The 15,178-nt window shown below is 41.1% G+C and overlaps 1 protein-coding gene across 1 annotated transcript in view; it reads right to left on the bottom strand.

Moving 5' to 3' along the window:
- Window positions 1-6,517, bottom strand: part of grin2bb (glutamate receptor, ionotropic, N-methyl D-aspartate 2B, genome duplicate b) — a 116,188-nt gene extending 109,671 nt beyond the window's left edge. The window contains exons 1-2 of the mRNA XM_033969292.2: window positions 6,449-6,517; window positions 3,416-3,983 (exon numbers count right to left, since the gene is read on the bottom strand). Of these exons, the coding sequence (XP_033825183.1) occupies window positions 3,416-3,424 (9 nt within the window). The 5' untranslated portion in view covers window positions 3,425-3,983; window positions 6,449-6,517. The remainder of the gene's footprint in view (window positions 1-3,415; window positions 3,984-6,448) is intronic.
- Window positions 6,518-15,178: the final 8,661 nt, after the last annotated feature.

Genomic DNA, 15,178 nt, shown 5'->3' with positions numbered 1-15,178 from the left:
TGTAAGCAAAGACGGTATAAAGAAGTTGACTAAGTGAATGTGACGTCACCCACAGTGTTCAGCTCCAGTCAAATGAAGCTCATCGAGGCTAGAAGTTATAGTGGCTAATTCGGAGCAGAGTTCGATATTTGGAATTCCGACCGCGGGTATCATAGTAAAACCTGAAGTTAAATCTGTCAACTGGACAAAAGGTTGTAGGAGTGAAGACGTTTCGCTGCTCATCCAAGCCGCTTCTTCAGTTCTGGTCAGATTACTGGTGGACACTGTGTAGTATCCTAGCAACCAAAGAACCAGTCCGGAGCAAGAATGTTGAAAGTAACGCTCCTTCTGGTCACGCACTGCTGGTTTAGTGGGGAGCGACCAATCAATCCTGTTGCTAACGCTAGCTGGAGTGACCTCGGGGAAAGAAGGTGCCTGATTGGTCTGGGATTAATGTTCAGATCTTGTTTTACGGACAAAATCGGCAAATAAAAACACCAGGATCATGAAGTGTGGATTAATACGTTCAATTTAAGACCAAAATGACGAGTCTGACAGCAGCAGTTAAAGAGAGGCGACAGTTTTTCGTTGATTTTAAGACAAAAATGACAAGCCTGACAGTAGCAGTTAAAGAAAGGCCAGAGCCAGAGTCGATGAAGCCGGAAGTGCGCCCATGATCACTTCCTGTTTGGAACGTGGCGGCTAGCAGGTTAGCTATGTCCATTTATACAAACAGTCTATGACCTTAAGTTAAAAAAGGAAAATAAACTGCAGTCTCCGTTATGAATACAGAAAGACCCAAGATCCCCAAGATATTCAAGTGTAGTCTGGAGCTCGCCGCATTACTCTACAAAGTCACAAAGCGTCTCACGAGGAGAGTTGTGCAGGTCAGATGATGTAAATGTGGGACAGCGCTGTTACATTTCTGAGCAACTGGTCTCAACAGGCTCAAAATCCAGCCAAGAGTCAGATCCATGACACCGCGGGGAGAAACGAGAGTGAGCAGCAGTCAAACTCAACTCACTGAACAAAGGGGTTTGCACATTTTCAGTTTAAATATTCATGACATGCTGTGAAACCTGCCGCACTGGATGGAGATCAAAAAAATCCCTTAATTACTAAAAAAAAAAAAAAAAAAAATCAACACGAGAGAAAACAATCGCATAACAATTACGCAAGATTAAAATGAGAAAATATTTGCACGTAGATGACACTTTTAGCCGGTTTGTTTAGCCAGTTTGTTTTGCCGTTTGGAGGGGAAAAAGCGCCGCAAAAGAACAAGCGTCTAACTTTGTCTCCGTAGATTTAAAGGGCGTCTGTTTATTTTCATCGATTCCGGGACATCGGTTCTGTCGATATCCCATTTTTTCGTCTATGAATTGGTGCGATAAGACGATTTACAGGTGAATGTTGGTCCAAAATACCTTGTAATAACGACCTTGTATTTTCTCAAAGCTGTTCTGGAGTTAAATGAATAAAAATGACAAAACCGTAGACCATACTCCGTTTTAAATGATCTGATATGGCGTTTAGTTCAGAGCTGACGCCTTTTGTTGTTCTTCTAACTCAGGAGCGTCAAACTCATTTTCATTGAGGGCCACATCAGCAAAATGGCCGCCATCAAGGGCCAGATGTGACTGTGCGGCAGGATAAATGTCACTATATGTAACCAAATGTCACGTAAAATAAATGTAACTACTTTTAAACTTGTTAAATAACTGTTCCTGTATTTATTACTTATTCAAGTCTCCTCCTTCTCATCTCCTAAACTGACTAACTTTTGAATACTTAGCTCCATGTTTAGTGTCTTTCACAACCGACCCCACCTCGAAACACAAAAACTATACGGGTTTTTCTTGTATTCACATTCACCTTTCTTCAAACTGCCCTCTACGCCGACAATTTTCCTCTTCCTGAACATTTTGGGATCATTGTTTGCAAATATTTCTCAGTTCCACTTGTCGGGAAAATCTCATTAGTTTATGGTCAATGCACACGTTAACACAGCATGGACTTATTTTAAAATGACAGATATGCCTTTTAATTTGCCTTCTCGCGGGCCACATAAAACAACACGGCGGGCTGCATTTGGGCCCGGGGCCTTGAGTTTGACACGCACGTTCTAACTGCTCATGTTGTTGTTAACGTGATTGTTTTTGTGCGTGACGCTTGGTTGCTATGAAGACAAGTTGACGTGCACGTTCTATCGGTAAGTTCCTGGTTTGTTTTGGAGACTGGTGCGTTGAAACTGTTGTCGTTTTGCTCTTGTTTTGGCGCGGGTTACGACCTACAGTAGCTCTTGCGCTCAGAAAATAAACAAAAAGAAAAAATTCAGCGTGTTTTCTTACACCAGAACGCTATCAACATCGGTATCGAGACTGGAAACGCTGCATCCTTACAAAAGAACTTCCTCATGAGCCTTCTTACGCTTTAACTTAACGCCTAGAATTGTGACAAAACTATACTATCCCTATAGCTTTCCGCTTCATCTGACTTACTTATTACATCTGGATCGCTTAAATCTTAGACTCCTACTATCACTAACTGCACAACAAGAGCGTAAACATCAACGAGCACATGCCAAATTACAGATAAAACAACTCAACGTAACCTATATTTGTCTCCCCAGAGCCAATTTTAAAAATACCAGATTAGAATGTGATGAGTAGTATCGCTGTCACTGCCCTTGTAGGCTTCAGTTCAGTGATAAAGCCCAGTGAATCCTGAATTTGACTACAACGAATCCCGATGCAGATCCTTGGGGCCATTACCTCAAGAAGCACCAGATGTGTCACCGCCAGTTGAACAATAACAGCATTATCTCATGTGAAACACAAAACAGCGGACGATATGAACAGACCCAGATATTTCCACTGTAACCTCACACTGACACATGTTGGAAACTCACGAACAATCAATCGTGTAAATAAAGTTAATTACTGAGTCGTATTTTAATCAAAGAAGACAAACGGTGCTTTTATCTGCTGTATAGTCATGACACCCGCGCGTTTTTGCACATTTTAAATCACAATATTGATCTAAAACGACCAATTTCCGGGCTGGAAAATTGCGGCGCTCTTACGGAAGTCGAGATAAACGTCATCAACACCTTCTTCTACGGATAGCCGCAGATAACGCTAGGAAGCAGGTGATGGATTTTTTTCATTTGTGTCGAAATGGCAGCGTGAGGAAGTGCGTAAAAAGCAGTGGGAGTGTACTGGTGGCGGTGAAAACGGGAGCAAACCGCGTCAATAAGACCTTGAATAGTTGTAGTGCAGTAATGAGGATAAAGATTACTCAAACGTGCTTGAATAAACACAAGTTTGAGTGAGTAAATGAGAAGGGAAAGCAATTTGAAAGCTCTGAAATGTTGATTTTGCGCCATCTCAAGTGGATAACTGAGGGCGTAGGAGTGTCGTGAAGGTGTGAGGCCTACCTTGAACATTGCCAGCCCAGATGTCCTTCCTGCTCTTCAGAACTGGCATGATGGAGTGATCTGGGCTTCAGCTCCTCCTCTCATAGCCTCGGATGTGGGGATGGTGGACAGAGGAAGAGGGCCCAGACTGGTGGAGGTCTGACGAATGGTGTTTGGAGGAAGGTGGGGGGTAGTTGAGATGATGAAACCTGATACTTGTTACTATAACTCTACGGCAGCTAAACTTAAAGATGTCTTTGAGCTGGAAGAATTAAATCTCAGGAAGAGGCAGGAGCTCACTGTCTGTCACACATGAAATAAATTAAAGATTATAGACGTGAAATGTGGAGAGGCTGTAGTTTAATCCACCTCCTTCCATTGGACTCCTCTCCTTTTCCTCCAACGCTGCTGCTGAGAGCTCGCTGAGGTCTCCTCCCAGAAGTCTGCAAGTGTGTGAACACGGTTGCCGTGGAGATGAGGAGATGAGCAGCGTGTATATTCCTCTTCTTCTCTTGCTCTCTTCCTTCTTTGGCTTTCTCTTGCTCTTTCCTTTGGCTTCAACCATCAGTTTGCTGGGCCGTCTCTCAGCCTGGACCAGAGGAGACAAGGACAGTTACATGGAAGAACAATTCATCTGAGGCTGGATGAAGTGACTCGTCCCAAGGCTCAACAGTCAAAGCAAAAGGGTGAACATGCTCAGTCCATCATGGAGCCTCCAAAATCATTTAAAGAGCCTAAAAATCTGCTTCAATGGGACAGTTTTTGTTTTTGTAAAGAAATGTCCTAGAGCTGCTGTTACACAGTGGACATATCATTATGGACCAAATGTTCTATTGTGTTTGTGGTCCTGTTTGGAAGCACAGATTCACAATTCCTTTTAAAAAATAAATCTTTCATTGGTTTGAAACCAGAGAGCCGCACAGCTCATTTAAACCATGTTGTTGCCTGTACAGAGCTCACAAAGTGGTTACACCACTTTAAAAGATGCCCTAAATCATTCCGACTGTTTGGGCTTTGGGAGCTCAGTGCAAAAATCACTGCAAAACCTTTAGTAAAAAAAAATTAAACTGACTTAGAATCAAAATGCCTTTATACTTTAAATTGCACATGAGTAATATAAACCGGAGTTTAGCTTTACATTACACACCTCTCATGTTTTATCCTTACAAATTCAAACCAAAATGCAAACGTTCAGTTTTTTCCTGTATTTTACATGTGACATGAGCAGCATCATTGCTCTTTTTGGACTGTTCGTTACAGATGTGATCTAGTTTGGCATTTTAGAGTTAATACTTCCCCTGTTCATAGATATTAAACTCATACAACCTCTACAACGTCCCATCGTGTCATGCTTAAGACTCCCAATACTCCTATAACTGCTGTATGAATCAGTGCGTGATTCATTTCCAGAGTCAACTTAGTTTCAACCATCTTGGTTAAACAAGCAGTGAACAAGACAAAGGAAAGTGTGGGGGCGGAGGGCAACAGAATATTGTATTGTTTTAAAAAGTAAAAATGCAGGAGAAGCAAGGTCAAAAATAATGTGTTTAAACGCATGCACCTCAACACTGCACCGGGCTAATTGAGCGAGTCAAGTGTGGTGAACTTGTGAGGTGAGATACCAAAATAGTACTTAGTGTGTATTCAGCCAAAACTACTGACTCTCATTTAGCACTTAGAGTAGTGATAATGACAAAGATAATGGACAAAGCTCAAAGGAGAGGGCCGATAAACAGCCAATTAGTCTCAGTAGGTACAAAAGGTTTAACTGTGAGCACAAACATGGTGGCGGATGTGAAATATCTCAGGGAGGGACTCTGCCGTCTTAAGTTCATGCAGAACATAGAGGAGGATCAGTAGCATGCAGAGCCACATGCTGACGCACACACACTTACTGTTCATGCATGGGCCACACACGCAGTTGAGAACAAGTGGGTGCTGGATTAATTCACTACTCACCTAATTAACTCTTTTCTGTAACACATAATTTATAGAGTGTCGTGAAGATGTTTTACAAAGAAGATTTGAGACACAAAAGCAAAGACAGAGCAAAAATGGTCCTTCATTTTCCTTCATGATGACCTCCCACTCAGAACAATAGGACGGGGCCACTGGCCGCTGTGGCAGTCCATGTGCAATGAAACAGACACTAGAGCTGCTAAAGTACACTCTAACGAATGTTCAAAATAAAGATATATGCGTCTCACATCCAGATAAGTCCTTCAAAGCAATGAAAAACTCAAGCGTCACTAGAGATGGAAGTGCTTCCAAATGGTGAGCAGGTGGCTGAAGGAACAAAACAAAACAAAAGGGATATAAGGGGAGCAAATGAAACGAAAAATGTTTATCTGTCTATCAGTCTGTCTCTATCTAACACCTGCACACGGCCCTTAGCAGCTTCAATCCACAGCAAGTCATTACCCATTTAATCCAGTGTTCAACATCCAACTCATTCAGAGCGGTCTCTCTTGCCAGATAGAGGATGAGAATGAAGACGAGTGGAGGGGAGGAAGGGGGGGCTTAAGAAACCAAGAATGCCATGTTTCTGAGGTAACCGTAAAAAACAAGAACGGGATTATTGAAATATTGCGGTCTTAACTATTGCAGGGTATGGAGAGAAGGGAAAAAAATCAAAAACGAAGTGCTAATGAGTTAAGATTGCATGCGTTTGCACAGAAAACAAATAGAATAAAACAGGCTTAATAGACCCACAACAATCAGTACTAATTTTGTAGATTCCAACTGAAATTGAGCCAATGAACTAAAGCGAACTAAAGATGTGAGAATACGTCACTTAAGACATTTTTGTGAGGAAAAAACATTTTTAAAATCCAGTTACACCAGAACAGATCTGTGTACATTTAAAAATGGACACTGACATGACAAAAAGGGAGGATATGGAAACATTGCAAGACTCCAAGACCAATTTTAGCACTGTTTTTAGTCATATTTTGGAGTGTGTGCATGTGTGTGTCAATGTGTGTTTTCTATATACGTAAAGCACACACAAATACACACAGGCAGACAGATAGACAGACACGATAGTTAACCTACCTAGAATAACATTAAAGATTCCCCCCGAATATGATGCAAAGAAAAATGGGTGTGGAAGGACCAAAAGAGAGGGAAAAGGGGAAAAAAAGTCATTCATGAGGATTTGAGCTGTTTTTGTTTATATAATATACGATTAAAGACACAGAGGAAGAGGATGGTGAGTGAACATGGCAGTAGTTAAATGAAATTAGGGTCTAACAGGTGCGGGAAAAAGGGAGGGAGGGTAAATATATGACTACTAACTACTCCTCTTTTTTCTTAATATCACTCAAAGGTAGATGAAATTATAAACCAAATAGATGGAAAAATAGATGAGGAGGCAGATGACAGAGAGAGAGACTATATGAAAAGATGAAGCACCTCCCAGCACCGCGATGAGGAATAAGAAAAATATAAAACGAAAGAAAAAATTGAATACTCCAAAGCCTTCCGTTTTTGCTCTCTAAGTGAGGCGAGGGGGGTTCTTCAGTTTTAACCCCTCTCTCTCTCTGTCTGCAACTTGTCAGTCTTCTTCTTCTTCTTCTTCTTTGCTCTTCTGTCTCCGTCTCAAAGCCAGATGCCCTTCCTTTCAAACGAGCTGGAAGCCTTTGCCAACACAGCTCTTGTTTGACATGGCATTCAAACAGGCTGCATGGTGGTGCGCTGGTACACAGGGATACACAGGAGCGGAGTCAAAACGCACCTCTGGCAGCCCAACTCGAACCGCACTCCCCTCCTACACAGAGATGAGCGGAGAGAGAGAGGATGAGGAGGAGGAGGAGGAGGAGGAGAGAGGCGCAGACATGGGTCCCTCTGCTGGACTGTCAGCCAAACGAAGCTACTGTGAAAGAAAAGAATGTTGAAACAATTGTACAACGGACACTTTGATACAGAAAGCAATAGCTCCCTCTATTGTTAAGTTGGAAAAATGACGTCTGAAACCATCTGCATTGCTCGTTTCGATTCATAATCAAATACTGCACATAATGGAACCTGTTTGCGTTTTTGTATCAGCGGGATCTTTTTCTCATGGCGTTTTTGTCTGGTGTTAATTCAGCTTCATGACTTGTGTTTATTACTTGATTTTGAAAGAATATCAATACTCAACACTGATTTCAATATCACGATAATAAAAAACACTCTTTATTTGGACAACAGAATGTGATTTTCAACATTGAATGGTAGTATTTTCTTTAATATTCCCACGTTCTGTTCTGTAAATGTGACTTTTTTAGTATCAATACCTGCTCAAATGAGTATCAAGTTTCGATACTAGTTTTAGTTTTAATTAGTCTCTGATTTTCAATTCTTTTGACAGCCCTCGTGGTAATATTTTCCTCATTTCTCTTGTAGATTCTGGTTGTATCTTGAGTCACGTAACTGTTTATTTTATCAGTTCAGTTTTATGTGTGATTAACTGAATATATATTGTGATTTCAAGACTTTTTCACAAGACATGGTTGACCTGCTATAGTCTATTTCTCCATTTTCTAAGGTCGGGATAACGATTTTTTGTTATAGCTTTTGTTTCGTTCAAAAATAAATTTCAATCAGCTGGAATAATCACAACTAATATTTACAAATGTCATGACTGAGCTTTAACCATTATTTACAGTAAACGCCAGTGCAGAATTCAGGAGAAGTAAGAAGTTTGTTTTAGCACCAGAGCTGTGAGAACAAGCACAACACACTTCCCCTCCGTCTGGGAAGTCAAACAACTGTTGGTATGTTGTTGCTATGGAGATGATCAACAGTTCAGCGGCTGCAGTTTTAACCATTTATATTTCTACATTAAAATGACTTAAATTATTTCACAACAGAGAAATAGATTTATCCATCTTGAAAATCTAACCAGCGCAGTGAACTCAGCCAATGTGTCAAGAACAAGCTGCAAGAACCTTAATCTTATGAAGTATGAACTGGCCTCTGGAGGGTTTTACATGTGTTTCTATGAGCTGAAAACCTGCAGGTGATTTGACCTTTTCACTTGCATAACACGATGAAAGAATGAATCTGTTTTATTATTGTGTCTTACATACAAAAAATGCCGGGATCATAAGACACCATTAACAAAATACAATAAAATACAACAGGCCAGTTGTCAGAGGTTTGTTACAAACACCAATAGACTCAGCTAAACAAACTCATTTGCTGCTTCTTCAGGCTTTACAAAGAAATAATGTTAACTTATAAACATTAGAAAGAAACAACCATTTCATCTTGTTGTTGTCATTAAACCAGATTGGGTAAACATTTAATCAAATAAAGGATATTTAAATTCATCATAAAATAGACAATACAACAAAAAATGAGCTTCACTTTCCACTTCAAACATTTATAGGAGAATATATTTGCACATATTCGATTAAATTATACAATACTGCAAAAAAATCTCAAAGTAATCTAGCTAGGTTACTTTCTTGAGACAGTAACTAAGTAGTGTAGTAGTAGTAACAGATTACATTTTTAACAAGTAGGCCTAGTAATGGATTACTTTTTCAAAGTAATTGCCCCAACAATGGTAATAGGCCTGGCCTGTAACAGACCTGGCCTGTCACACCAGGGGGCGCTGTGCACCAAGTTAAATATATTTTGTCACCTGCATAAGTGATGAGTTATAGGTCTGTTATTCATCCTGTGGCATAAGTGATGAGTTACAAGTTGTTGATGTTTCACGCAGCCTTCATGTGCTCTGGGTTATGGTAAGTTGTAGGCTACTTCCAGAGGTGCAACTTAACAAAGTAAAAGTAGTAAAGTACTGAACTGAAGTACAAACGTATGTATTTATGCAATATGCATTAATTTACTTAAGTACATTTTAACCCGGATACTTTTAACTTTCACTTAACTACGTTTGGAGAAGGTATCTGTACGTTCTACTCCACTATGTTTTTGAAGTGGACTGAAAAGTAAAAGTACGTTTAATGATTGATTGAGGCCTACGGAAAAGGCTGAGGGTTTGTTTTTAACAAGTTCATAGTCTGAGCAAACAAAATATCCACAGTGAAGACCTCAAAACATGTGCAAAATACTTTTACTCTTACATTTTTAAATGGGTACTTCAATACTTTTACTTAAGTAAGACTGTTTTAAATGACACTTTTACTTACCTAAGCCACAAAATTGAATATTTCTTGGCTAAAAAGTTCTAACTTCCACATGTGGAGTGGGAAACATGCCCTGACCACACAGTCTGTGGCTCTACTGCGCCCTCCAAGGGATGTAGTGAGAATTAAAAAAACAAATATTACTTGTGAGGATCCGAACTGTTGCACACTTGTATGAAGAGACTCCATGCTGCTTTAATGAGATTTATTTTTCATCCTGTAATCTGTAAAAAGATAAACATTGCTTTAGTGTGCGTGTGTGTCATGGTCTGTACGTTATTAGAACAAAACTGCTTTTATCTCTGTCATTTATAACACAAATAATATAAACTATAAAACATAAATAAAACTTAAATAAAATGTGAGTGGCATAAATCTGTACCTGCTCAATATGTTATGACATTTTAATATCAGTAAATGTCCTTCCTGGTAATCCCCAAGTCTTCGTTAGCATAAAAACAATTAGCATAGCAAGACTTTTCGAGACATCTTCACAATCAGACTCCGAAACGATGATAAAAGTGGACAAAACTGGCCTAAACTGTCCCACAAACATTATAACAATATCCCCCGTTCCCTCATTAGGATGTTACTGTACCACATTACCTGTAGAAACATAAACATTGCTTCATTTCGTTTGTCGCGTTCTGTTTGAGCAGAGCTGCTTCTCCCTCGGGCACACGCGCTGTTTACTGAGGTGAGGTAGCTCCCCCTAATGGCAGGACGGTGGAACTACACTAATGCCAAACCAGATGAATTGCGCACAGGATTTATGTCGTTTAAACTAAAATAATTACATGAAATTAAATATAACATGAAATAAAAATTTATTTGGGGGGTGTCCTATTTGCTATTCACACATTCTCCCCTCCAAAATGAAATGGTGCCCCGCCATTCCCATGTTACTCATCCATTATACACATGTTACATATTTCAAAGTTAAGATGGGTAGGAGTCAGAATAAGTCCATAAGATCCATAACTTCTCTATGACACACATCTCCTGTTGATGCCATATGTGCACAGCAGGCGTTATCATGCATTATAACTGTGCCCTGGGTATCTGCGCCGTCTCTGAGGTCTTAACATAGCCATAACTTTATATTATAATAACATGTCAGGCTATAGCAGTAAATAAAATATCTAGTAAAGGCTAGGTGTATAAATGTAACTCGTAAACTATAAGTTAAGAACATGAATATTTACTCAACAGTACAACTAAACACTCACTTATATGATATGATGTGCTGTCCCAACCTGTGGTACGTAAACAGCTTAGGTTTTCTTAATCTGAAATAAATACTTTCTCTGCTGTCCAGAAGATGGACAGGGCTCTTCTTGGTCACTGCCTGCAGGTTTAGAAGATTGATGATCTTCTCCAGTACTTTGTCATTATCTCTGTCTTGGTTTTTAATGTCCACCTCCCGTTGGTCTCTCTTTGGTTCATCTTCATCTCCAACACTTGAGGGTCTTTCTGCTTCCTCATTGCCAACAGCACCTCTTCTGCCAGCTTATATTGTTCCTCTGGTATCCTGTTCTCAAGTTGCAGTCCTGTTATGCCTCATCATTCATCCTCATCATCTGAGCTTTGTTCCTGTGGTTGTTGCTTGCATACCTTTTTGCCACTCCTTTTGTTTTGGTTTTGTGGAGGTGAGTCAACCGTCTCAGTGGACAGGAAGTCACAAGGAAGCAGGAGGTTTCTGTGCATGACCCTTGTTCCTTTTCCACTTTTAGGACTGTCTTAATGGTTTTTTTTTGTGTTTTTGATCTACCCAAAAGACTCTCAGTTTCCCTGGACCACCCTTTTGATTCAGGTTTCTCACCAACACTCGGGATCCGCTTTACAACTCTGCCCCATATGTAATTTTGTCATAAAACCCTTTCCTGCACTTGTTCTATTTCTTGGCTGTTTCAGTGGCAAATCTGTAAGCATCATCCATTCAGTGTCTCCACTTCTCTGCATAGTAAGCTAAGCTAATCGACTAAAATGGTCCATAACGACCAGGATATTTTCATATTAACCCTTAAACTTCATCAGATGTAAGAAACCAATTGACACAAGCTCAAAAGAGCACGTTGTGGTGATATTCGTGAGAGGAGCTCTGGTGGACTTGTTGGCTCGTTTGGGTGTTTGTTTTTTAGCCAGCTCCATATTCATGTTATGTGATTTGACGAGACATGTTTCAGCACCTGACCAGGATCTTCACACTGTGCTTCTCTGAGAGCTGTTTGGGATCGTCTTACAGTCTGTAGACACATCGCCTGTTCCTTCTCCTGATGAGCTATGGCAGAGGAGAGGGTGATCAAGCACAGCCAAGGGTTGGTATTTTTGCCACTCAGCCAGGGGGTGGTACTCACATCCTGTGCCACTGCTTGTGTGCAGCTCTCCATGTCTCCCTCAATGTCCAGAGGCAAGCGAGACAAACCATCTGCATCATGATTAAGTCCAACTGCTCTTCAACAACTGCAAGTATGTCCTGTCTCACCTTCACTCACTGCAAAAGACATTACAAAGAAAACCAACACTGAAAGAGGAATTAATCAAGTTCGGGAGCAAAATCTTTCAGGAAAAACACGCAAAGGTAGACCAAAAAGAGAACGAAGAGTGCTGGTATCTGCAGACCTTCAAAGTCTTTCTCCCGCAAAAGCCAGACAACATAAGGATGGTCTTCGAATCCAGTGCTTCTGAGACATCTCTTAACAACACACTGCTTAAAGGGTCCAACCTTAATAATTCGCTCATAGGAGTCTTGATCTGCTTTTGGAAGGAACAGGTTGCTGTGCTTGCCAGTATACAGCAGATGTTCACTGGTTCCTCACCTGCAGAGACCACAAGACCTATCTGAGATTCTTGTGGCACAGGGACAAGGACATGTCTGAAGACAGCTTTGACTACAGAATGTGGGTCCATGTGTTCAGGAAGAGCTCATTCCCATCTGTGGCCATCTACAGACTCAGATGGACAACAGACAAACCATTAGTCTCTTGGAAAGAACCCAAGCATCTCTCAGTGAGTCTAACTCAAGGCTACACAAGGTTGCTTCAAACAGTGGACTGTTCAAGACAATGGACAAGCAAACAGGGATTCATTCTAGGAAAGGTTAAACTGGCTCCATTCTCCTAACCCACCATTCCTTGGCTGCAGCTGTGTCCTGTGGTATTGGCTGTTGAAGTCGCTGATCTCATCCAAAATGAACTGGCCCTGCAAATACACTCAGTTAAGTTCTACTGTGACATCAAGGTCAGGCTTGGGTATATTCACAATCAGACAAAGTGCTTTTATGTCTACATGCACAACTGACTTCAGCAAATCCTTCAGTCCATCAAACCGGAGCAGTGGTTCTATGTCAGCTCAGAAGACAACCCAACAGACCATGTGCCCAGGTCAGTCTTTGCATCAGACTTGACTCAGACTAAATGGTTCACCAGACTGGACGTCTTGTACAAACCAAACCTAGGTCTCACCTTTTACGTACGTTGGAGTAGACGTGTTTGGTCCATGGTTGGGTGTCCTCAGGCACACAAGAGGCGGTCAGCCCAAAAGTAAGTGGTGGGCAATGCTCTTCTGTTGCATGAGTTCACCTCCACATCGAGATAATCGCCTCCTTGGATATTTCCTATCTGTATCAACACATTAAGGAGGTTCTTCTCAGCAGATACGACTGTGGAACAACCTTTGTGGCAGCTGCCAAAGAGCTCGGGCTGAGTCAAAAAGATCCAGACATCATAATGTAAACATTTTTGAACAAACAGGACTGTGAGTGGGTGTTCAACATGCCCCATGCATTCCACATGGGAGGGTCATAGAAAAGGCTAATGGGAGTCTCCTAGCATCCTGGAGACTGTCCTGCTCAAAGAGAACATTCAGCTCACACTTGAGGTGTTGTGCACTCTGATGTGGCGAGTGGCTAAATTATCAATGCCAGGACAATTCACAAACAAGAATCTCCACAGCAAACAGTCAGGTGCAGGCACAAGCAGACGAGCTAGTGTCAGGAGAATCCTCTTACTCAGCAACTAAGACATGTGAAAAAGGAGACATCCTATGTCTGAGAGACAATCAAGCTGCACGCAACAAATGGCCAATGGTGAATATCACTGCTGTCTTCCCTGGGAGTTTCAACTCAAAGTGCCAAGGCAAAGTTCCATTAAGACCTTTAACAGATGTATTTTAGAGACAGTTCTTCTTGTGCCATTAGAGTTATGGTAATGCTTAGAAATGTTAAAATGGTTAATTAGTGACCTAGTTAGATGAAGCAGGGAGTGTTCTGTCTTTCAGGCGTTTTCGAGTTCGTGTAAATACGGAGACTTTTATTTTGAAATCGGTGCTTTTATTTTGGTACTCCACACCGGCCCGTGGAACCGGAAGTGTGAAAAATAACGAGAGAGATGAGACCGTTAGAAAAAGAGCCAATAAAACCGACTGAACATCTGAATATCAAACTTTATGTAACTCGTACAGAAGCAGAGCCTGTATGTACACACTTTTACATTTAATTGGGTCATTTATAAATTACTTAAAAAGGGACTTGTAAAGTTAAAAAGACGTTATTATTCTAGTTCTCAGATACGTTATTTAAGCTAACGGTCATTTTGTTTGTGTCACGTAGTCTCATATGCTAATAATAATATGCTAATGATAAAAATGGCCTGAGATAAATGTATTTATTGTTTTCATGTTAAAATAAACCGTCGTTTATTGGTAATTTATTAACTGCTTTATTACGAGTTACTGAGCTGAAAATAGCACATGTACTGAAACGTGACATCAATACAAGAGATCACTGACTGTCCCTTTATTTTTCTCTTGCAGTTTCACTCTGTATTTTAATGATGAATATTAAAGCTGAAAACTACAACTGTCACGTCATTATGTTGAGTTTATCTGCTGTCAAGATGGAACTGAAACGTGTCATTGAGGACAGTACAGGTCCGATTTAGATGTTAAATATTAAGTGAATATTGGTTATATTGAGTTGACGTCAGTTGTCTCCGAGCAGAGCCCTGGACCCGGAGCCGCTGGACCCGGAGCCGCTGGACCCGGAGCCGCTGGACCCGGAGCATGAAACACAACGGGAGGAAGCCGCGGTGCTGCTGGTCCAATGACTGCGCAGGGGCGTGACCAGCACCGCCCCCCGCGGGCCCAGCACCGCCCCCCGCGGGCCCGTCCCACCTCCCAAACGTTCCAGACACCTTTGGAAGGTAAAAAGAGGCTGCTCTCAGAGGGATGCAGCACTGATAACTTTAGCTCATGCGTGACTACACAAGAGATAAGATGATTGGATAACCAAGACTGCAAAAAGCTGATATAAACAGAAAATATTCATCTCTCACCAAACACTAACGTGATCTTGTGATAACGTGTGCGAATTTAATTCTACTCCTACAAGAAAGCCCCGCTCTGCTCCAGAAATGATTGTCCTTCATAGTTCAACAAAATGTCCGGTGACATAGGCTCTGACCCTAACACGGCAGCGTACTGAAAAGGACCAGTAGCTTTAGCAAAAGTCCAGTGCTTGTTGGTCCACAAAGTTATGTCTCTTCTCCTCCTCAACCCGGCCCGTCCTCACAGATCATTTCATGTTGGAAAACAAAAGTATGACTTTAAGCACAAACTCCATGGAACGCAGAGATTTTGATTGATA

Source organism: Periophthalmus magnuspinnatus, chromosome 1, assembly GCF_009829125.3.
Source record: "Periophthalmus magnuspinnatus isolate fPerMag1 chromosome 1, fPerMag1.2.pri, whole genome shotgun sequence".
Taxonomy (NCBI): Eukaryota; Metazoa; Chordata; class Actinopteri; order Gobiiformes; family Gobiidae; genus Periophthalmus; species Periophthalmus magnuspinnatus.
This window is presented reverse-complemented; position numbering and strand designations above follow the sequence as displayed.